Below are 25001 nucleotides of genomic sequence, written 5' to 3'. Positions count from 1 at the left end.
ACATGGTGGAGGCAACGTGATGGCATGGGCATGCATGGCTTTCAATGGCACTGGGTCACTTGTGTTTATTGATGACATAACAGCAGACAAGAGTAGCCGGATGAATTCTGAAGTGTACCGGGATATACTTTCAGCCCAGATTCAGCCAAATGCCGCAAAGTTGATCGGACGGCGCTTCATAGTACAGATGGACAATGACCCCAAGCATACAGCCAAAGCTACCCAGGAGTTCATGAGTGCAAAAAAGTGGAACATTCTGCAATGGCCAAGTCAATCACCAGATCTTAACCCAATTGAGCATGCATTTCACTTGCTCAAATCCAGACTTAAGACGGAAAGACCCACAAACAAGCAAGACCTGAAGGCTGCGGCTGTAAAGGCCTGGCAAAGCATTAAGAAGGAGGAAACCCAGCGTTTGGTGATGTCCATGGGTTCCAGACTTAAGGCAGTGATTGCCTCCAAAGGATTCGCAACAAAATATTGAAAATAAAAATATTTTGTTTGGGTTTGGTTTATTTGTCCAATTACTTTTGACCTCCTAAAATGTGGAGTGTTTGTAAAGAAATGTGTACAATTCCTACAATTTCTATCAGATATTTTTGTTCAAACCTTCAAATTAAACGTTACAATCTGCACTTGAATTCTGTTGTAGAGGTTTCATTTCAAATCCAATGTGGTGCCATGCAGAGCCCAACTCGCGAAAATTGTGTCACTGTCCAAATATTTCTGGACCTAACTGTATCTTGGGAATGTCACTTTGGTGGCCGTTGCCCGGTTTTGTACCCTTGGCCCTTTTTGTAATGGGGGTGTATTTACAAGGAATTAGATTAGTGTTCATATGTGACGCCACTTGCGGTGTTGCGGCTATGTTGATAGAGCCACCGCTGCATAATGTCTACTACTGGAGCTGGTGTTAATGGCAGCTTGGATGTTAGATCTTCTGCAAGCTTGGCCGGGCCCCAGAGGGTAGGTGTAATGACAGGTGTTGGAAGAAAGTAGTCCACACAAGGGGTTTAGTGCAACTGGTTCTTTACTCACTTTCTGGTGGTAACTGGTCACCCGAGGCCAGCTGGTTTCACCTTCAGGTCCCCTTTGTCCCAGTGCCAGTGTAGTAATCTGGTACTTTCTTCCCCTGCACCTGTGTCTGGTTTGTGGGTTCCCGTGGCATAGAGCAACTGGAGTCCCCGTCCGGTGGTGTTTTTTTCCACTTCTGTCCGTATGACGGTAGTGTGAACCCTATGGGGATGGAGTCCCTGGTCCTGTCCCCGGCTCTCTCTTTGCTACTGAGTCTCGGATTTTTAGGGTCAGCGAGGTCCTTGATGTTGCCCTCGCTGTGCAGGTGTTAACAGGTCGGCTTGGAGCTTCTGCCTGTCCTAGGGTCCTGTACCCCGTTGGTGCGTAGTTCCGGGAGTACTCCACTGTACTCCACAGGCAACTACCCTCCTGGGTACCAGGTTACTGTCAACCCCGTGTCAGTACGTGTCCTCACGTCCACCTTCACTCTCCTCTCTTACTCTGTTCTCTCTCTCCACAGTCTACCCCTCTCACCTGGTCAACTAGGAGACTGGACTGGCTCCACCTCTAGGCGGCTATCCATTGGTCCGACCCTAGCTTTGTACCATTGTATGGGGGATTGTTGGGGAAAACTGGGATTACCTGGAGTTTTTGTGTGTTACTGGCACTGGTCCTCCGGGGCCCTAGGGGGTAGGCCCTATATCCTTGTGGGGATGCAGAACCTTGTAGCACTCTGATGGCTTCAGAAGCGCTACACACGGATGTGTACAATAGACATGTGAATGTAGTCTTACTTAGAGGTGTTGTGCTGTGAAATACTGGGTTTCCCCTGCTTTAAAACAACAAATTTCCCCAATATAACATCAAATTAAAAATAATTCCAGCGGATGATCCCTAAATGAGCATCTGATCTGGCAACACCCTCTTCTATACTGAAGTCTTATTATTCATTCCTTTCATTGGTAAAAGTCTTTTAATATATATGCTTATATAATTGGAATATAATCTGTAACAACTATGGGGACACACATTGCTGCCCGTTTGTCAGCTCTAGACATATTTGCTGCATCCTTGCACAGAATGTACGTCGACTCCCTAATGTACTTAATTGACTTCACATCTCGTACCTATTATGCATCTCTCCACTCTCCTGCTTTTTTCAAAATAAGGTGTGTGACCTTGGTGATAAACACGTAAAGCAGTTACACCCATAGAGATGCACAATATATAAAGAAGACCCGTGACAAAAACTACGAGCTGTAATAATTCCATTGCACAGATTTCTAAGAGAAGAACATCAATCACCAAAGTTCCACTATGATTATAAACACCTGCATGCGATGGAAACTGCCAATCATCTGCCTCTTGTTTGAGATTGCTATGATAGTCCTGTTTGGAGTGTTTGTACGTTATGACTTTGCCGCTGATCCCCACTGGAAAGAATACATGGCTCTAAATGACATCTCCAGTGATATTGAAAATGACTATTATTATAGGTACTCAAGTAAGTACATTTCTGATGTTATTTATTTTAGATCTGAAGGAATGTAGAATAATACAGAAAACTTAATTTTGCAAAAAAAACCTAAAAAAATTCAACAAATTAGGACATCCTCAGACTGTGCCTTCTGAAAGCCCTTTTCTGGCTTTGCAAGATGATCATCACAAAACCTATTGGCTGAAATCTGACTTGAACTTGTCAATTCTTAGTAATTGCAAAATGGTTGATACATAAGTTACGTCAATATTTGGACTCTTGGATTCTAATTAATAGTATATGACAGCAAATTCTCAATGCTTTTTTCATTCAATGTGAACCTTCGTTTTTTAAATTTCTTTGGATAAACGTCCCTCCATGGTCATGTGATGAACCCATATGTGCTCGGCTCGTTAAAAGTCACCGCCTTAGTAACAGTTAGGCTATGTTCACACGTTGCTTTCTTGCTGCATTTGTTTCTGCAGCCAAAACAAGCTTTCTTAGCAGTATTAAAAGCTTTTTACAAAAAAACAAGTTTTTCTATTTTTTTTTTTTTTTTGCTGACATTTGGTGCAGATTATATGTTTTATTTGTCTACTGTACATGTTTAATAAACCTAGTCTCATTCACCAAAAAAGCAACAGAAATGCAGCAAAACTGCAGCGGTTGCATTTTTGCTAAAATTTTGCACTCACTTTCTATGGTCAAAAAATGCTGTAAAAACGCTGAAAGAATTGACATGCTGCAGTTTTTAAAAAACATAACAGTTTTCCAATTCAGTCAGGAAAAGAAGCAATCATCAGCTTGAGATTTCTGAAATCTCATAGCTTTTGCTGGTACTGTAAAAAGCAGCATTTTTAAGTTACATAAAATACACATTAAAAAAATGCTGCAACATGTGAACATAGCCTAATTATTTCTGCACCTGTGTCCATCATATGACCAGGACAAATTTATAGCCACTGGAAACAGGCATAACAATCACAAGAGGGTTCAACTGGGCCCATGGAGTCAGGGGGCCAGTGCCATTTTCAACTGAATATGCGTCCTTGGATGCACATTTAGCTGAAATGTATTGAGGTGTAGAGAGCCCCAGATCCCTGCACTGCAATACACAGTACCAGACAATTAGAGGCTGCCAGATCACATCCGCGTGCCAGTTTGAGGTGGAGAGGGAAAAGATAAGCAGAATATATATATTTTTTTAATACAAGGTGGCCATAAAATAACCTAAGATGTTTGGAGCCATGTGCAGATTGACCCAGTGGACAGAACTGGCAGAAAATTGGTATGTATGCTCTTCAAGGCATGGGGAAATGGAAGGCATTTTAAAAAAAATTATAGCAAAACTCCCCACCAGGTGAAAAAGTGGCGCTGTACAGTGAGCAAGCAGCCCAAAAACCGTGTGTCGATAATTGGAGATGTCACAATTGTTCCACAGACTAGCATAACTGTTCAATATGGGCGCCATCATGCACGGTAATCATGTTCAACCTATGCAGAACATGCTCGACACTTGCTTGTAGCATGTCTGGTGGGATGCTGCACACTTCCAGAATGATGAAGTCAACCTGGATGTTGACATTTCTCCGATAAACACGCTCTTTCACGTGTCACCAAAACCAGAAATCACAAGGATTGAGATTGTGGCCAATCCGTTAGGGAAGGAGCAGCTCAAAATCCTGTCATCGGAAAAATGTGCACGCAGAAGTTCTTTACATGATTTGCAATATGAGGAGGTGCTCCATCATGCATGAAGGTGGTTGTTTGAAGACACTGCTGCTGTTAGGAGTTGCGGAATTACCACTGTTTCCAGCATTGTCTGGTATCTCACAGCTATCACAGAACAGGTAGCAACCCCAGTTGGCCTCATTTTTTTGTAAAAGAACGGTCTTAGGATGAATAATGAGGTGAAACCACACCAAACGGTTCCCTTTGGCGATTGCAGCAGAACCCCCTCAACTGCATTCGGATTTTCGGTAGCCCAGTTTTGTGCGTTCACCGTTCCATTCAGGTAAAAATGCGCTTCACCGCACCACATAACAGCCCATGGTCAATTGCCATCCACTTCCACTTCCGCCAGAAACATGAATACAAATGTCATGTGGATATAATTGTCACGAGGAAGAAGTTGTTGATGATGGCTAATTTTGTATGGGTATGCCCGCAAGACCTTTCAGAGAACTTTCCGCACTGTGCTGTACAGGAGCCCCAATTGCCTGGAAACACTGCGTGCACTGCTATTGCCGGCAGGGATGTCGGTGCCCTGTTATACGTCGGCAGTGGCAATGTCATCCACAACCTCTCTGCTTATCGGCCGTCGCCGCGCCCTGGCTGAAAACTCAGTAACCCTGTTGCCTCAAAACGTGTCATCATCTGTCTCAGCAAATTGACATCCATTGGACCGCTATGTGTGTGAAGGTCTTTCAAACAACGAAAGGCTCTCAGTGCAGCTGTAGCATTTTTGGAATTCTCATAAAACAACCGCACTAACAGCGCATGATCCGGCAAAGAGACAGGCATCTTGCAGACTGAATTGCAAGGTGCGCTCACTGTACAGCGACACTTTTTCACCTGGTGGGGAGTTTTGGTATAATTTTTTTTTAAGATGCCTTCCATTTCCCCATGCCTTGTATAGCATACATACCAATTTTCAGCCAATTCTATCCAATGGGTCAGTCTGCACACGGCTCCAAACACCTTAGGTTATTTTATGGCCACCTTGTTTGTTGTATAAGAGCACCAATACTTTGTACATTATTACAGAATGGGGGCCACAGGACAGGGGACATTATTCCACCATGGGGTTCAGGACAAGGGATATTATTACAGAATGGTGGCCACAGGACATGGAACATTATTTCACAATGGGGTACAGTGCAAGAGGGATTATTACAGAATGTGGCTTAGGTCAAGAGACATTTTTACAGAATGGGGTTTCATCGTCCTCCTTTGTCTTTCAGTAGCAACAAGTGACTGCTGCAGTCAATCAGTGACCATACACACATGGTCAAAATTGTTAGTACCCCTCGTTTAATGAAAGAAAAACCCACAATAGTCACAGAAATAACTTGAATCTGGCAAAATAAGAATAAATTAAAAATCTATGAGAATGAACAAATGAACAAAGGAAAGTCAGACATTGCTTTTCTGCTTCCACAGAATTTTTTTTATAAAATAAGACTCAAGAAATAGGCCTGGACAGAAATGATGGTTCCTCCTTAACTTAATATTTTGTTGCACAACCTTTTGAGGCAATCACTGCAATCAAACGATTCCTGTAACTGTCAATGAGACTTCTGCACCTCTCAACAGGTATTTTGGCCGCTCCTCAAGAGCAAACTTCTCCATTTGTCTTGTGTCTGAAGGTTGCTTTTTCCAGACGGCACGTTTCAGCTCTTTCCAAAGATGCTCAATATTATTTAGGTCAGGGTTTATAAAAGGCCACTTCAGAATAGTCCAATGTTTTCCTCTTAGCCATTCTTGGGTGTTCTTAGCTGTGCATTTTGGGTCATTATCATGTTGCAAGACCCATGACTTGAGACTGAGACCTAGCTTTCTGACACTGGGCAGCACATTTCTCTCTAGAATCTCTTGATAGTCTTGGGATTTCATTGTACCCTGCACAGATTCAAGACACCCTGTGCCAGGTGCAGCAAAGCAGCCCCAGAACATAACAGAGCCTCCTCCATGTTTCATAGTAGGGACAGTGTTATTTTCTTGATATGCTTTATTTTTACATCTATAAACATAGAGCTAATATGCCTTGCCAAAAAATTCCATTTTTGTCTCATCTGTCCATAGGACATTCTCCCAGAAGCTTTGTGGCTTGTCAACATGTAGTTTGGCAAATTCCAGTCTGGCTTTTTATGTTTATTTTTCAACAATGATGTCCTCCTTGGTCATCTCCCATGAAGTCAACTTTTGTTCAAACAACGACAGATGGTGCGATCTGACACTGATGTTCCTTGAGCTTGAAGTTTACCTTTAATTTCTTTAGAAGTTTTTCTGGGCTCTTTTGTTACTATTCGTATTATCTGTCTCTTTGATTTGTCATCAATTTTCCTCCTACAACCACGTCAAGGGAGGTTGGCTATAGTCCCATGGATCTTCTGAATAATATGTGCAACTGTAGTCACAGGAACATCAAGCTGCCTAGAGATGGTCTTATAGCCTTTACTTTTAACATGCTTGTCTTTAATTTTCTTTCCAATCTCCTGAGACAACTCTTTCCTTCACTTCATCTGGTCGATGTTGAGTGTGGTACACATCATGTCACCAAACGGACAGTCAGTATCTGTAGCCGTATAAACAGACCCATTGACTGATTACAAGATTGTAGACACCTGTGATGCTAATTAGTCGACATACCTTGATTTAACATGTCCCTTTTGTCACATTATTTTCAGGGGTACCATCATTTCTGTCCTGGCCTGCTTCATGAGTTTTATTTTTTAAAAAAAATTCTGTAAAGCATGGTTGAAAAGCAATGTCTGACTTTCATTTGTTCATTTTCATAGATTTTAAATTTATTATTACTTTTGCCAGATTCAAGTTATTTCTGTGACCATTGTGGGTTTTTCTTTAATTAAACGAGGGGGACCAACAATTTTGACCACGTAGGTAGTAGTGAAAGAAGAATAGGAAAAATAGGAACTACAGCTATTATTAACTTGTTGCTAAATTATGGATTTGTGATAATTTTGCTTACCATAGAATTTTTTACTTTTGATTTTAGATCAACTTTCTCTAAATTTGCAGTAGGACCTGACTTCCATGTGTTTATGCAGAGCAGATTTTACTTCTTCCAGCATATATATTACAATCTGCAGCATTAACTGAGAGCCATGATTAGTGTGTAACAAAAGCCTATTGAATAATATGGATGAGGTAAAGACAGTAAATGATTTGTTTGACAGAGCAACACAATGAATCTCAGAAGGATGGCCTTAGGATATTCACGTCAGGTGTCATACATATACGTTACAATAAGAGAATATATACATTGTATCTTAAGAAAGCAATTCTGAACTTGCACCCTGTTTTCTTAATGCAGAGGATTAAAAGAATTAAGTATTATGCATGATGAAGTTCAACATGTCTGATACTTTCTTTTTCCAGAATATCCTCTAAAGGAACATCATCCATCACCAAATGTACAGCAATTTATGCTGTCACTAGTCAGATTATCTCAATGTGGGGACCGGATGTACCAAATTTTAACTCCTGATTTAATTTTTTTTTTCAATATAGGGTTATAAAATACCTACATACATGTAAGGCCAGGGCTGGTTTTAGAGAAAGTGGGGCCCTGGGCAAAAGTATAAAGTGGGCCCTAAATGCTCATATATTGCACTATCACACTCAGCCATATAGGTTACGTTTAGGCTGGTTTCAGACCTCCGTATTTCAGGTATGTGTGACATCCGTATTTCACACGGATGCCACACATACCCATGTCAGTCTATGGTGTTCCTCACACGTCCGTGTTTTTACACAGACTGTGTGGCCCTGCGTTTCCCCGTATGCACACATGCAGACATGTCCATTTTTTCTCTGGCAGCACTGGTGTCAGACGTACCACACACTGATGTGGTCCGTGTGACATCAGTGTTACATGTACCGGAGAAAACACATGTGTCTGAAATAAAATGAATTTCTATACTCACCTGTTTCAAGCATTGCTGCTTTCAGCTCTGCTGTTACTTGCTTCCGACCCTTGCTCATTATACTCATTGAATATGCACTGCACTAAGGAGCTGGAAGCAGCAGCGCCAGAGAAATCAGCACCGGGGACCGTATCGCCGGGAACAGGTGATTATTCAGAAGTGTGTGTCTGCAGTGAGTTCAGGATGTCATCGTAGTATCCAAAGAACTCAGATGTCATCCTGACGACACTGCCGTGACACCCACGCTAGTTCATTGGGAACTCCGATAAACCCGTGACGTTACTGCCTGGCCCTCATAAACACTGCTGAGGGTGCCCTTGCATTTACCTGGGCTCACTTTATGAGGTCCAGGGCCCCACAGGAAGCACACACAGCAGTGATGACCTCTTGACCAGGCCACACACACACTGCTGAGAGCAGTCCAGGTCACCGCAGGGAAGCATACACAGCAGTGTGTGTGTGTGTCTGCCTGCAGGGCCTCTCTCACAATCAATGGGGAACGTTCGGTTCTCCATTGAATGTGACAGCAGTATGGCATCGACATGGGCCTCCCTAATTGGATTACGGCAAACAAGCATTAGGGCTTTGACAGGGAAATAAATTGGAAAAGAGGGTGTGTCTTGTCTTTATTTATGGAATAATTTTCTCTTTTTAGGTCTTTTCAGGTTTGTTTTTGGGGAACGTCTTGGGACCTCACCATGGATTATAATGGACCTTTTTTTTTACATTTATTTATAAAACTCAAATAAATTGGTGGACGAGGGCTGGAGTTGTTTTTTTTTTGTTCAAATAAACTTTGTTATTCTTCTTTCAACTACTGGATTAATGGTGGTGTCTGCTAGATGCCACCCATTACTGATGCCAGGGCTTGATGCCAGCTGGAGCTGGCATCAATCCCACATATATTAACCCGTTTGTCATGGTACCAGAGCAACGGGAAGAGCCGGGTCCAGCACCAGAATTGGCGCATCTAATGGATGCACCATTTCTGGGGAGGCTATGGGCTGCTATTATTAGGCTGAAAGGGCCAAATAACCATGGCCCTTCCCACCCTAATAATATTAGCCCCCAGTTGCTGCTGTACCATGGCTGGTTTTAGTAAAATGGAGGGGACCCCACGTAATTTATTTATTTTTTTTAAATCTAAAAATTTAAAAAATAAGCATGGAATCCTCTCTATTTTCAATAACCAGCCAAGGTACAGCAGAGAGCTAACGGTTGCACCCTGAAACTGCTGCTGTCTCTGTGCTGAATAAGAAGATTGGGGGACCTCACATCATTTTTTTTTTTTTAAATTAAAAAGTAAAAATGCTGTAAAACAGCTAGCCAAGCTAGCGATCTCTATAGCTATATCATTATTCTATCTGTTCTTTCTTTTTGTCTATTTTAAATGCTCTTTCTTATTTTCTTTCATTATATCTTTCTATTTTTCTGATATGTTCTATCTATCTATCTATCTATCCCTTCTATGCATTATCTATCTATTTTTTCTATTTTTCTATCTATAATTTTTCAGGCTTTGGCCATCTTTTGCACATTAACAAACTATTAATTTCAGTATCATGCATTTTTTACTGGTAGTCACACATATGCCACACGTATGCAAACACAGACATCACACGGATGTCACACGGACGACACACATATGACACACGGATGTCACACGGATGACCATACCGGTACGTGTGGCTAGCACCTGTTTAAACATGGACGTCTGAAAGGGGCCTTACATGCGCTGAGATCAGACTGGTAAATGTGTGCGATCGACAATATGTAAGTCCTTTGGTGCTTGTTTCTGGCCTCATTACAAAGGATGAGGAAGAATTATAGGGACTGAACAATCACTCGTTGATCTATCTGTGCCAATTTTAAAGATATTATTTTTTCTTTAGTCTGTTAGTAAACCCCACATGAACAGCAGAAGAATGAAGCCTGCAAGGGGTGTTTTTTTATTTGCCATGTTAACTATATGGTAAAACTGACCTCGCAGGATGATTATCCAGGTCAGTTTGAGTATGCAGGTACCAAACATGTATATATATTTTTTATTTAAGTGTTGAAAAAAAATTCTGAAATTTGTAAAAATAAACAAAAACCCCAAAATTCTGCTTTTGTCGCCATTTTCTGAGATCTGTAATATTTTTAGTTTCTGGAATATAGGGTTATGTGGGGGCTTTTTTTGTGCTCTGGGCAACATTTTTACTGATACCATTTCTGGACAGATATGTTTTGGTTGCTTCTTACTGAATTTTAGTGCAATGTTAAGGTGGCCCAAAAATCATAATTTTGGCGATTTGTATTTTCTCTTGCTATGCTGTTTACTCGTCTGATTAATTTTACTTTTATATTTTGACAGATCTTATTTTTACCAAAGCAGCGCTACCAAATATGTGTAATTTGTTTTAAAACTGTTCTAATTGTAATGCTATTATTAGGGTAGCTCCTACTTGAGACCTTTTGGCCCTCCAAGGGAGTGAGGGCCCTGGGCAATTCCCCGGTTTACCTCAACCCTCCCTCCCAACACCAGCCTTGTTAAGGCTATGTGCCCACGGGAGCTCGCACCTGCGGATATATCCACATCTATGTCCGCAGGTTTACCGCAGCAGCTCCCCGGAATCCACAACTATCCATTGCTGTGGGATTCCAGCGAAATATCGGCGGAAAACCTGCGGACATTCATGTGACTTACCTGCGGAAGTCCCGGCCTCTATCTCCATAGTGGGGGGGCCGCGATATCCGCAGATAATTCTGCAGGAATAATTGACATGCAGTTATGTGCAGCTGCAGGACATACGCAGCATATTCCGCAGCCGCACATACCGCAGGATGGACACAGACACTCCCCATGTTCCATAGGATAACATGGGGAGTTTCTGTACTTGCTAAAACCTGCGGATTTATCTATAAATTCCAGATAAATCCACAGGTTTTCCGCAGCAAAATCCTCGGGTACAGAGTCCTGTGGGCACATAGCCTTAAGGTTAAACTACAGAAGCAGTACTAAGCTATGTCTAAACTTCAAGCCTATATTGTAGACTCTGGTTGTTTAATATTTCATACAGATAAGAGGTCACACTGGTGTATAGCATCCAATGAGTCTCACATACAAGAGCATCGGATGCTATATCCTAATGACACTCAGCTCAAACTCTGCTGCGAGTGTGCCGCCCCTGCAACGGTCGAACCGCTTGGAACCGGGGGTTGCTGTGGCTCGAGGGTCTCTGGACCCGGGGGCTCGCGGCCACTTCAAATGTAAAGGGAGTATTTACAGGGGAGTGAGAGTTTGTGACGCCACCCATGGTTCGCGGTAAGGGGAGTACTGCTGCTGCCGATGGGAGTACCTGGGGGAGATGGAGTGGGGCAGCCAGATGATGTTCATTCCACGGGTAGGGGAGGCCCCGAGACTCTGAATGATGGAGGTGTAGGGGAGCATGGTGCATATTGGAAGCAGGGGAGGACAGGGTACTTACTCAGGCCGTGTTGGTATGGATACGACCAGAAAGCAGACTCTGACATGGAAGTAAACCAAGCCTCTGGATGCCATTGCCACTTCAGGGGAGCTCGCCTGGGAGTCCGCTCCCGTTGGTATTGCTGATGGTCTGTACCTTGCCTCCATGCACTGTATTCTAGATGTTCTGAGTGACCCCTCTGCTTGAAGCTGTCGGGGTCCCTCTCCCTACTGTTAAGTAGGGGAGCCGTGCTCTCGATGGCTGAAACTTGGGATTTCAGTGGGCTGCATAAGCTGGAAAGCCCTATCCCCCTCTCTGTGTTGATGCCTTCGATCTCTGAGCTCTTGGGGAAAGTTCATAAAGAGACTATCCTCCACAGGTTAATTATCAGGTTGCGTGAAGCTACTCCCTGATCTAAGGTCCAGTACCCCGCCGTGCTCGGTACCGGTTTGGTTACTAGATACTCCAGTGCCGACCATTCTCCAAAACTAAGTCAGGCACTCTTTTTCCAATACCCTGCGACCGGGTCTCCGACTCCTTCGGTCCCAGATCACCGTCTGCGACGTAGGCAAAAGTCCCCAGGGAGCTCCAACTCCCGGCTCCTCACTCTTTGGGAGTTACTTCTCTTCTCCAGGGAGCTGCTACTCCCAGCTCCTCACTTTCTGGGAGCTACTACTCAACTGACTTTAAACTCTGCTCTGCTCTCCACTTCCTCTCACTGACTTCCTCCCTCCTACCAGTCTGTCTGACCCCTAGGCGAGTGGCCCTGTTCCAGCTAGACTACCCACTAGTGTGCCTTACAGGGTGTGGTGTGAGATGTGACTAGGGTTTGAATGCTGATGGAGCAATACCAACGGTTGGGATCCCAGAACCATGGGGGGTTGAGTCCTGCACCAGAAGGAAAGGGGGTGCAGTACCCTGTGACACCCTGACTAGTTCAGGGGCGTCACACGAGCACGAGCCGAGTGTCACTCACTGTGCGCCGAGTGTCATTCACTGTGTGTCGATTCTCTCACATGTGAAAATCGGGGCACAGGTGAGAACAAGATGGAGATCTTAATTTCTTCATCTACTTCCTTGTCTGTCTTGGGGTATATGGGACTGCACTTGGATGTCATATGGGTGCTGTCCAATGTTTTGCATGCACCCATTGACTTGAATGGGTGTACACTGTTCGAGAGACGCCGCCAATCGGCATGTGAAAAAAATCGCAGCTCTGCCATGCCCCATAGTATAACATTCATGCAAGAGCTATCCACAAAAACATTGGATAGCACTCCATTGTGTCATACGCTTGTATGAGCGAGCCCTAAAGATCGCCATACATATTTGATTAATATGATTTAAACCTGCTGGCCAGGTGGATTATCTAAAGTATGGTTTGGCTACTAATATGCTAAAAACATTTTTTATTTTTTTTTTATAAAATAAATTTTTTTTGTATCACATTTTTATTGGTAGTATTTTGGGCCATATAATGCTTTTTTGATCGCTCTCTGTTCTTCTTTTTGTGAGGCAGAATCAAGAAGAAACAGCAATTCAGGAATTGTTTGGGGGTTTTTTTTGTTTTTTTTTTACACAATTTACCGTGCCATAATAGTGATAAGACAGCTTTCTTCTTCGAGTCAGTACGATTATTGAGATAGCACATTTATGTAGTTTTTGTTATGTTTTATTGCTTTTACACCATAAAACTATTTTATAGAAAAAATATATATATATTTTGCTTTATTCTGACAGCTATAGCTTTTTAATTACTTTGCTGATGCTGTTGCATGGCGGCTTGCTTTTTGCAGGACAAGATGACGCTTTCAGCAGTACAATTTTTATTTATATATGGCTTTTTGATTGCTTTTAATTCCAGTCTTTTATTTCTTTTCTTGCAGTGTTCACTGAAGGGGTTAACTAGTCTGACAATTTTATAGATTGGGTTTTACACAAATATAACTAGTTATTAGAATTATTTTTTTCTTGTTCTTCATTTTCTGATTTTTTTTATACATATTTTTACCTTTTTTTTTACAGTTTTAGTTAGTCCCTATATGGGACATTACATTTTGCTGCTCTGATTGCAGCTGTATTGTATTGCAATTAGAGTTGAGCGCGGTTCGCGGTTCGCGGTTCGAGGTTCTCCAGTTCTAAGCTCGAGTGATTTTTGGGGCTGTTCGAGATCGAACTAGAACTCGAGCTTTTTGGAAAAGCTCGATAGTTCTAGATATGTTCGAGAACGGTTCTAGCAGCAAAAAGCAGGGCTTTTTACAGCTACAGTGAGCAGGAGCCATCGCTGGCAGCCTGCCAGAAGCTGGTAACCAAGATAAACATCGGGTATCCAAGCAAAGCGGTTTGGTTAGTAACCCGATGTTTATCTTAGTTACGTGCAGGAAGCCCACACTTTCCCGCCCAGCTCACTCCGCCCCCTCCTGCCCGCGGCATGTACACATACATATACACACACACACACACACACTCTCACACACGCACACACACCCCCCCTCCCCCTCCCAGCTACAGTGAGCAGGAGCCATCGCTGGCAGCCTGCCACAAGCTGGTAACCAAGATAAACATCGGGTATCCAAGCAAAGCGCTTTGGTTAGTAACCCGATGTTTATCTTAGTTACGCTCAGCTCACTCCACCCCCCACCCCCCCGCCCGCTCGGCTTACCTGCGGTGATGAAGTCCCGCCATCCTGACCTCAGCGCTGTCACTGTCCTCCATGGCCGCCGCTTGTCACATCACCTCTCGCTTCCGACCCGAGACTGACACTGGCGGTGACGTCACGGACCTCTCGCGATATTTGGCTGTGAAGGCGCCGGTCATTGAGCTCAGTGACAGGGGCTGTCAGTGTGCTGGAGATCAGCGCAGGTAATGTACCTCGCTGACAGCAGCACTTGTCATCCCCTGCAGTGACCTGGGCTGACCCATTGATGTTAGCTCAGGTCACTGCACTGCTCTCCCAGCCAATGGGGAACATCCTGCTCTTCATTGACTGGGGCAGTGTGGATCGTCATGGCAACCCCTTGGATTACACCAGACCTGGATTTGTTTTTCATTCTAATAAATTGGTTAAAGAGGGAATGTTTTGGGGAGTGTTTTTTCAAATAAAAAAGTGTTTGTCGTCTATTTTTTTTTATTACTGACTGGGTTGGTGATGTCGGGTATCTGATAGACGCCTGACCTCACCAACCCCAAGGGCTTGATGCCAGGTTACATTACACATCTGGTATTAACCCCATATATTACCCCGTTTGCCACCGCACCAGGGCGCGGGATGAGCTGGGGAGAAGCACCAGGATTGGCGCATCTAATGGATGCGCCACTTCTGGGGCGGCTGCGGCCTGCTATTTTTAGGCTTGGGAGAGTCCAATAACCATGGACCTCCCTAGTCTGAGAATATCAGGCCCCAGCTGTCTGCTTTACCTTGGCTGGTGATCCAATTTTGGGGGACCCCTACGTGGTTTTTTTTTTTAAATTATTTATTTAATTTAAAATAACAGCGTGGGGTGCCCTCAGTTTTGGATTACCAGCCAAGGTGAGGTTGCCAGCTGTGGTCTGCAGGCTGCAGCCGTCTGCTTTACCCTAGCTGGCTACAAAACTAGGGGGAACCCTACGTCATTTTTTTTCATTTTTTTGGCTAAATACAAAGCTAAGCACCCCTTAGTGCCACATGAAAGGCACCAAAGGGTGCTCCACTTTTTCTCCACTTTTTCTCAATTTTTTCTCCACTTTTTCTCCACTTTTTCTCCACTTTTTCTCCATTTATTCTCCACTTTTTCTCCACTTTTTCTCCATTTTTTTCTCCACTTTTTCTCCACTTTTTCTCCACTTTTTCTCCACTTTTTCTCCACTTTTTCTCCATTTTTTTCTCCACTTTTTCTCCACTTTTTCTCCATTTATTCTCCACTTTTTCTCCACTTTTTCTCCACTTTTTCTCCACTTTTTCTCCACTTATTCTCCACTTTTTCTCCACTCAATCTAATGGATGCGCCACTTCTGGGGCGGCTGCGGCCTGCTATTTTTAGGCTTGGGAGAGTCCAATAACCATGGACCTCCCTAGTCTGAGAATATCAGGCCCCAGCTGTCTGCTTTACCTTGGCTGGTGATCCAATTTTGGGGGACCCCTACGTGTTTTTTTTTTAAAATTATTTATTTAATTTAAAATAACAGCGTGGGGTGCCCTCAGTTTTGGATTACCAGCCAAGGTGAGGTTGCCAGCTGTGGTCTGCAGGCTGCAGCCGTCTGCTTTACCCTAGCTGGCTACAAAACTAGGGGGAACCCTACGTCATTTTTTTTTTCATTTTTTTGGCTAAATACAAAGCTAAGCACCCCTTAGTGCCACAAGAAAGGCACCAAAGGGTGCTCCACTTTTTCTCCACTTTTTCTCAATTTTTTCTCCACTTTTTCTCCACTTTTTCTCCACTTTTTCTCCACTTTTTCTCCACTTTTTCTCCACTTTTTCTCCACTTATTCTCCACTTATTCTCCACTTTTTCTCCACTTTTTCTCCATTTATTCTCCACTTTTTCTCCACTTTTTCTCCATTTTTTTCTCCACTTTTTCTCCACTTTTTCTCCATTTATTCTCCACTTTTTCTCCACTTTTTCTCCATTTTTTTCTCCACTTTTTCTCCACTTTTTCTCCACTTATTCTCCACTTTTTCTCCACTTATTCTCCACTTTTTCTCCACTTTTTTTCCACTTTTTCTCCATTTATTCTCCACTTTTTCTCCACTTTTTCTCCAATTTTTCTCCACTTTTTCTCCACTTTTTCTCCACTTATTCTCCACTTTTTCTCCACTTTTTCTCCATTTATTCTCCACTTTTTCTCCACTTTTTCTCCATTTTTTTCTCCACTTTTTCTCCACTTTTTCTCCACTTTTTCTCCACTTTTTCTCCACTTTTTCTCCGTTCTTTTTCTATGGTCGGTCTACCCATTAGCTCTGCCATGCATACTGTAGCTCTACACCTACTGCACATGTTACTTTATGATTGACATCTCTTTCGTACCAGAGCTGTCTAAGTCTACTCTGACCCCATATTTGTCATTACTATATTGTCCTTGTACTGTATTATGACATTTGTATCATGTGTTTCATTTCTTGCTGTGTTGCAATTTTTTTGCTGCATCCCAATTGTACCTCTACATTGTTCGAGTTTATGTTATTGTTCTCTCACTCTTATGTGATACTGATTATTGTCATTTTTCATGATTACATGCAGATAAGTCCAATCTGACGAAGGCTCAGGCCGAAACGTCAATTGTAACTTGTTTTGGACAAAAACATATATGCTTATGAAAAAAAAAATGTTCTTAATACGGACCAATAAAGAGTGATTTTGCATTACTATCCATTGGGACTTACTGACTTAGTCTGGGAGATTTAGAGTGCCGAGGTTACTCACTAATTTTATCTATTATTACCTCAGAGCACCTATATACCAGTGAGCAGAGCTTCCTCTACAGTAGTTCTCCTGATTAGGCATGCCCTTACCTCATGAGCAGGGCATTGCAGCTTTGGTAGCAACCATTACGACATGGACTCTGCTGCTGTGGACCCGGGGAGAGTGAGTGCAGATTTATTGCACCCACACTCCTCACATGAAGGGTCTGCACTCCTAGAAAATGGGGGATACGTTCTCTGAGTGTCTTCCCCCCATATTCTAGACGGTCCAGAGTCGTCGTGGGACCCCTTTATTTTTTTTCTTACAATAAATTGGTGAAAGAGGAAATGTTTTGGGGACTGTTTTTTCAAATAAATTTCTTTTGTCGATTTTTTGTTTTTGTTAGTACTGACAGTTTATGATGTTGGGTATCTAATAGACGCCATGACATCACGAACTGCTGGGCTTGATCTCAGGTGACTTTACAGCTAGTATCAACCCGATTTATTACCCCGTTTGCCACTGCACCAGAGCACGGGATGAGCTGGGGTGAAGCGCCAGGATTGGCGCATCTAGTGGATGCGCCACGTCTGAGGTGCCTGCGGCCTGCTATTTTTAGGCTGTGAAGGCCCAATAACTATGGACCTTCCCACCCTGAGAATACCAGACCACAGCTGTCCGCTTTACCTTGGCTGGTGATCCAATTTGGAGGGGACCCTACTTTTTTTGTGTAATTATTAATATTTATAAAATAATTATAAAAAAGAGCCTGAGGGGACCTCCACATTGGATCCCCAACCACGGTAAAGCTGCCAGCTGTGGTTTTCAGGCTACAGCCGTCTGCTTTACCCTAGCTGGCTATCAAAAATGGGGGGACCCAACGTCATTTTTTTTTTTTTAACTATTTTTTAAATAGAAAAAATTAATGGGCTTCCCTGTATTTTGATTGCCAACCAAGGTAACGGCAGGCAGATGGGAGTGGCAACCCATAGCTGTCTGCTTTATCTGCGCTGAGAATCAAAAATACCGCGGAGCGCTACGTCATTTTTTTAAAGATTTATTTTTACAGCACTGTGATGTCCAGCAATCAAAATACAGGGAAGCCCATTTTATTTTTAGTTATTTATATAAATAATTAAAAAAAATAAATATGGGCTCCCGCTGCATTTTTTGTATTGCTAGCTAAGGGTAATCCAAGCAGCTACTGGCTGCTAACCCCCACTGCTTGGTGTTACCTTCACTGGCAATGGAAAATCCAGGGAAGCATTTTTTATTTTTTTTGCCAAAAAACTACAAAAAAAGGACGTGAGTTTCGCCATATTTTTGTATGCTAGCCAGGTATAGCAGGCAGGTGCTGGAAGAGTTGGATACAGCGCCAGAAGATGGCGCTTCTATGAAAGTGCCATTTTCTGAGGCGGCTGCAGACTGCAATTCGCAGCAGTGGGGCCCAGAAAGCTCAGGCCAACCTGTGGTGCGGATTCCAATCCCCAGCTGCCTAGTTGTACCTGGCTGGACACAAAAATGGGGCGAAGCCTACGTCATTTGTTTTCTAATTATTTCATGAAATTCATGAAATAATAAAAAAAGGGCTTCCCTTTATTTTTGGTTCCCAGCCGGGTACAAATAGGCAACTGGGGGTTGGGGGCAGCCGTACCTGCCTGCTGTACCTGGCTAGCATACAAAAATATGGCGAAGCCCACATAATTTTTTCAGGGGGCAAAAAACTTCTGCATACAGTCCTGGATGGAGTATGCTGAGCCTTGTAGTTCTGCAGCTGCTGTCTGTCTGTATGGAGAAGAGCAGACAGCAGCTGCAGAACTACAAGGCTCAGCATACTCCATCCAGGACTGTATGCAGAATTTTTTTGCCCACCAAAAAAATGACGTGGGCTTCGCCATATTTTTGTATGCTAGCCAGGTACAGCTGGCAGCCACGGGCTGCCTCCAACCCCCAGTTGCCTATTTGTACCCGGCTGGGAACCAAAAATATAGGGAAGCCCGTTTTTTTTTAATTATTTCACTTATTTCATGAAATAATTAAAAAACAAATGACGTGGGCTTCGCCCCATTTTTGTGTCCAGCCGGGTACAACTAGGCAGCTGGGGATTGGAATCCGCAGCACAGGTTAGCCCGAGGTTTGTGGGCGCCTCTGCTGCGAATTGCAGTCCGCAGCCGTCCCAGAAAATGGCGCTCTCATAGAAGCGCCATCATCTGACGCTGTATCCAACTCTTCCAACAGCCCTGGAGCCGGGTGGCTTGTTGGGTAATCATGAGTTAATACTGGCTTTGTTTTACTAGCCAGTATTAAGCCAGAGATTCTTAATGTCAGGCACGTTTGACCCGGCCATTAAGAATCTCCAATAAAGGGTTAAAAAAAAGACACCACACAGAGAAAAAATACTTTAATAGAAATAAATACACAGACACATTAGAGACTCCATCTTTATTACCCCCTGTCAGCCCTCCACGATCCTGCTCTTCTGTCTTCTTTCTTTCTAGTGTAGTAGTAGTGACGATTGTAGTGAGGATGAGATTCACCAGCTCATCACTTGGGGCTGGGGAACCTCCATCCTCACTACAATCATCACTAGTGTAGTAGTAGTGACGATTGTAGTGAGGAAGGATGAGATTCACCAGCTCATCACTTGGGGCTGGGGAACCTCCATCCTCACTACAATCATCACTAGTGTAGTAGTAGTGACGATTGTAGTGAGGAAGGATGAGATTCACCAGCTCATCACTTGGGGCTGGGGAACCTCCATCCTCACTACAATCATCACTACAATCGGGAAGCAGCGTGCAGCCTTCACTCCGTGAGTGATCACTGCTGGCTGTCAGCGGTAACAGCGGTAACGCTGACAGACGCGTTACCATAGCAACGGTGCTCTCGGAGCCGCGGTTAGCGGTGACGTCACCGCTAACTGCGTTGCTATGGCAACGGTGATCTCCGTTAATGACCGGCTGTGTCAGCCGGTCCCTAACGGAACGGGGAGTCGACCGTGTGCTAGAGCATGTCGCCGGTACACATATGTGCACCGTGTACCAGAGAGATGCACTCGCAGGTCCTACATGACGTGTCATAGTCATGTGACCAGTCTGTAGCCAATGAGATAATAGCCACGTGACTGGTCACATGGCTATTTTGACGTCACGATAGGTCCTGCATCTCTGCTGGCAGTGCAGGTCACCGGGAGGATTCAGCGATCATCGGATGGAATAGCGGCAGGAGACAGAGTCAAGAAGGGATCGCGAGGACCGGTAAGTGTTATGGCAATGTTTATTAACTGTTTGTGTACATTTATCATGCATTTTTATGTGTTTGTGATTGCCTCCCATTATAGCCTATACGTTTGAGTTCGGTTCATCGAACGTTCGACGAGCCGAACTCGAACTCTGTGACTCACACTATTATGACATTTCAGTGTATAGTGTGCGGGAACAGCGCATTCAGATCACTGCTGTTTGGATAATGGCGATCGCCATTTATTTTTTTTTCTTTGTCTTCCTTCCCTAAGCGCGCGCGTGTAGTGGGGAGGGCCAGCATGTCAGCCAATCCCAGACACACACAGCTAAGTGGACTTTTAGCCAGAGAAGCAACGGCATGTGTGATAGGATGTCCATGTCACATGTCCCTGCATTATAAAACCGGACATTTTCCTCCAGCACGCCATTATCTGCCTTCTGCGTCCTTGGTGTCAGACATCACTGGCACAGCTCCTATCGCCGATACTGCTGTATACGCGCCATACACAGCGCTGTACAGCATAGGGATAGCACTTTCTATCAGTCCTTTTAAGGGCTCATACCGGCAGGGTCAGAGCCATAGGTGACAGGTCCTGAAAACAGAGTTTAACAGCTACACAAGATGACAGCGTCTGTGTAGCTCAGGTCAGGGATTTCCTCGCTGCATTTCCCCATTAGGAGGGATAGAAAGGCAGGCTTCCTTTCCTCTACCCAGAGACCCACAACCCTGCCACTGTACCCTCCTGCCCTTTTCACACTCCAACTCATTGTTACTAAGCCATTATACTAGCAAACACTGAGTGAACTTAGTGGCATCCTTAACGTGGCTGTTGGACTGCTGTATTGCCCCAGTAGTGCAAAGATATTTGCAGCACGTCTGCCTGCATTGCACACTCAAACTCATTGTAGCTAAGCCATTATACTAGCAAACACTGAGTGAACCTAGTGGCATCCTAAACGTGGCTATTTTACTTCTGTATAGTCCCACTAGTGCAAAGATATTTGCAGCACCTCTGCCTGCATTGCACACTCAAACTCATTGTTACTAAGCCATTATACTAGCAAACACTGATTGAACCTAGTGGCATCCTAAACGTGGCTATTGGACTTCTGTATAGTCCCACTAGTGCAAAGATATTTGCAGCACCTCTGCCTGGATTGCACACTCCAACTCATTGTTACTCAGCCATTATACTAGCAAACACTGAGTGAACTTAGTGGCATCCTTAACGTGGCTGTTGGACTGCTGTATTGCCCCAGTAGTGCAAAGATATTTGCAGCACGTCTGCCTGCATTGCACACTCAAACTCATTGTAGCTAAGCCATTATACTAGCAAACACTGAGTGAACCTAGTGGCATCCTTAACGTGGCTGTTGGACTGCTGTATTGCCCCAGTAGTGCAAAGATATTTGCAGCACGTCTGCCTGCATTGCACACTCAAACTCATTGTTACTTACTAAGATGTTATAATACCAAAAATTGAGTAAACTTAGTGGCATAAAAGAAGTGGCTGTTGTACTCCATTTGTGCCCCACAGGTGCCAAGCTATTTCTAGCACCTGTGCAGGACACCCTCCTGCTCTGTTTTTAATAAGCTATAATGATAGCAAAAAATACTGACATTTAGTGGCATCATAGAACTGGCTGTTGTATTCCATTAGTGCCCCACTGGTGCCAAGCTATTTCTAGCACCTGTGCAGGACACCCTCCTGCTCTGTTTTTAATAAGCTATAATGATAGCAAAAAATACTGCCATTTAGTGGCATCATAGAACTGGCTGTTGTATTCCATTAGTGCCCCACTGGTGCCAAGCTATTTCTAGCACCTGTGCAGGACACCCTCCTGCTCTGTTTTTAATAAGCTATAATGATAGCCAAAAGTACTGCCATTTAGTGGCATCATAAAACTGGCTGTTGTATTCCATTAGTGCCCCACTGGTGCCAAGCTATTTCTAGCACCTGTGCAGGACACCCTCCTGCTCTGTTTTTAATAAGCTATAATGATAGCAAAAAATACTGCCATTTAGTGGCATCATAGAACTGGCTGGTGTATTCCATTAGTGCCCCACTGGTGCCAAGCTATTTCTAGCACCTGTGCAGGACACCTTCCTGCTCTGTTTTTAATAAGCTATAATGATAGCAAAAAATACTGCCATTTAGTGGCATACAAAAAGTGGCTGTTGGACTCCTTTATTGTGCCACTTGTGCCAAGCAATCTCAAGCACCTCTGCATTCTACCCTCATGCACATTTAGCTATGCTAATTTTATAGCAAACTCAGGGAATTCCTTGCTGCATTTGATCATTAGGAGGGATAGAAAGTGAGGCTTCTTTTACTGTCCTGGTACCCACAGAACACGGCCACTACCCATCTGTCCACTTTTGCCACGCTATTTAATTTGCCCAAAGAGCTGACTCTTTTTCTGCCATCCTAAAATTGTCTGGAATACTAAGTTAGTGTTCCTTTGCTGCCAAGCAAGGTACAACACATGTGCATTCTACACTCCTTTCCATTTCTGGAATGCAATTATTAACTGCAGGTAGTCCAGCCAATCTGTGACGAAGGTGCAGGCGTGGATATAATGTAGCCTGCATCCAATGATGGTTCTCTCGATGTCTGACATCTCAATACCTTCTGTTTCCACTTCCAAAACAAGTGATGACCTGCCAATCACACTCCCTGTTGCGGGTAAAGGAGTGGAAGTTCAGTGTGAAAAACCATGTGTGACTGCTGTCCCCACAGTCACAGAGGATGAAGAGCACGCAGATGCACTTGATGGGGCAGGCGGTGGTTGCACAGGCACGCTAGGCCGCATTGTAGCACAGTGAAATTCACATTGCGACTTATGCTTCATTTTAAGTCGTGTACAGGGTGGGCTCCCCAGTATGCAGCAAAACCAGGCAACAGGAAAAGGACTCTAGGCAGTTGGGTTGATAATTGATTGTTTAACTTTACCAAAACAAACAATAAGAACCATGCATACAATTTAAATAATTGAACAATCTATTCTGTTGCCTACTACCTGCTAATCCCTCTGTGTAGCAGTAATTGTGTGTTTGTGCGTGTGTGTGTGTGTGTGTGTGTGTGTTTGAACACGACTTACCAGTGGCGCATCACAAGAGCTTCCAAGTTATCTACCTAAACATAGTCAAAACACATTACCCCCCCTGAATACCCTTGTTAGCTGAAGCCTCACAGATAATGCAGATGATAACAGTGTGAATGCAAACCACACAGCTCTGCAACACAGTCATGGAAATCTTGAAAAGCAACAGTCAATGCAAACATGTGTTGCTGTCCCTCTATGATTTAAACTGTACGTGACAATTTGACAGTGCAGAGGCAGCAAGTCTTATTGTCTATATAGTCGGCCTACCCAGAACAGATATGTGTTTTGCTAATAAAACAAAGTGTTGCGTGCCCGCATTATTGTCTGGGCACAGCCTACCGTACCCAGGTACTCTGATGTCCAGTTGCCAGAAATACAGACTTTACGCTTCCCTCACGGTAAACAGTATAGACAGCATTGTAAGAATGTTGGTCTGTGGCACAGGATGCTGCTCACTGGCATTACGGGGCTCATCATCAAAGTACAACATGACTCCCCTCACAATTGAACGACGTGTTTCCGCGGTGGCTCCTTGCTGTAACACACACCTTTAGCTTTTCCTTCTGTTCATAGACAGCATCTCCAAGTCCACATCCGAAGAGCAATTTGATATTGCTATAGTGACCAAACAAAGGCAGATCCAAAAAAACAGCAGCCCCTTGTGTGTAGTCTGCAACAATGCATGCAATGGCAAATAAGCATGTTGCATTGACAGTGGCTAAAGCTGAGCAATACACCTTCACGCTATCAATTCATATCCATGTGACACTTCATGGAGGAACTACTCAAAGGTGTGAGTTTTTGCCTTCTACTTACAGATTGTTGACAAATGTTACAGATTCCATGACTTGGGTGATCCTTTGCGATGTCCAAAAATCCACAGGCTAGGCAAGGCTTACAGCCCATGCGACCTGCATAGCCAACACGACTTCTGCTCAGAGTCAAAGTTGTGGTCCAGGATTCAGTTGTTGACGTGCTTCCAGTACTTTGTCTCTGGCCAGGAAGATGCAACGTAACCTCGTCGTCAGTAGCACCCTCCTCCACCTCCTCTGCTGACCTCATCGACTGGCTGACTTTGGTTTGACAGTAAGTGTGGTCTCCAACCTCATCAATAACCCTGTGTGTTTTCATTCCCCTCGTCCTGAGTCCTCCGAGACAACCTCTTCCTGCCCTGACCGAATAGTAAAGTTGTCATTCCAATCAGGTATCTGTGCTCCTCATCATGTTCCCCATTGTCTCCACCAGGAGGATTTACTTTTTGGAAATGAGGGTGTAGATTAGGCTCAGCACCTTCTTCATCGGGGCCTGGATCCCACTCACAAAGCTTCTGGCCATCTGCGCAGATCATTTCCCCTGTCTCATGGAACTCGCTACCTCAACATGTCAGATTATCTGCTACACCCGCAAGCTTCAAACTGAATCTGAAAACTCATCTGTTCAGAAATGACTATAACCTTCAATGACACCACCACCATACGTACTTGACGCTCAACCTATACCACTCCTACTGTCTCCTCCCAAAAATCCTTTAGAATGTAATCCCGCAAAGGCAGGGCCCTCTTCCCTCTGTACCAGTCTGTCTATAGTTACTTGTATATGTATTCTGTATGTAACCCCCTTCTCATGTACAGCACCATGGAATCAATGGTGCTCTATAAATCAATA

The 25001-nt window shown here is 43.9% G+C and overlaps 1 protein-coding gene across 2 annotated transcripts in view; it reads left to right on the top strand.

The window, feature by feature from the left end:
• RHCG (Rh family C glycoprotein) overlaps window positions 1–25001 on the top strand; it is a 217559-nt gene that overhangs the window by 62288 nt on the left and 130270 nt on the right. The window contains exon 1 of one of the 2 annotated variants that reach the window (XM_075345937.1): window positions 2265–2518. The exons of the other annotated variant lie outside the window; for it this stretch is intronic. Within the exon in view, the coding sequence (XP_075202052.1) occupies window positions 2332–2518 (187 nt within the window). The 5' untranslated portion in view covers window positions 2265–2331. Of the gene's footprint in view, window positions 1–2264; window positions 2519–25001 lie in introns of those variants that run through there. 2 annotated transcript variants of the gene reach the window in all.

Source organism: Anomaloglossus baeobatrachus, chromosome 4, assembly GCF_048569485.1.
Source record: "Anomaloglossus baeobatrachus isolate aAnoBae1 chromosome 4, aAnoBae1.hap1, whole genome shotgun sequence".
Classification (NCBI taxonomy): Eukaryota; Metazoa; Chordata; class Amphibia; order Anura; family Aromobatidae; genus Anomaloglossus; species Anomaloglossus baeobatrachus.
This window is presented reverse-complemented; position numbering and strand designations above follow the sequence as displayed.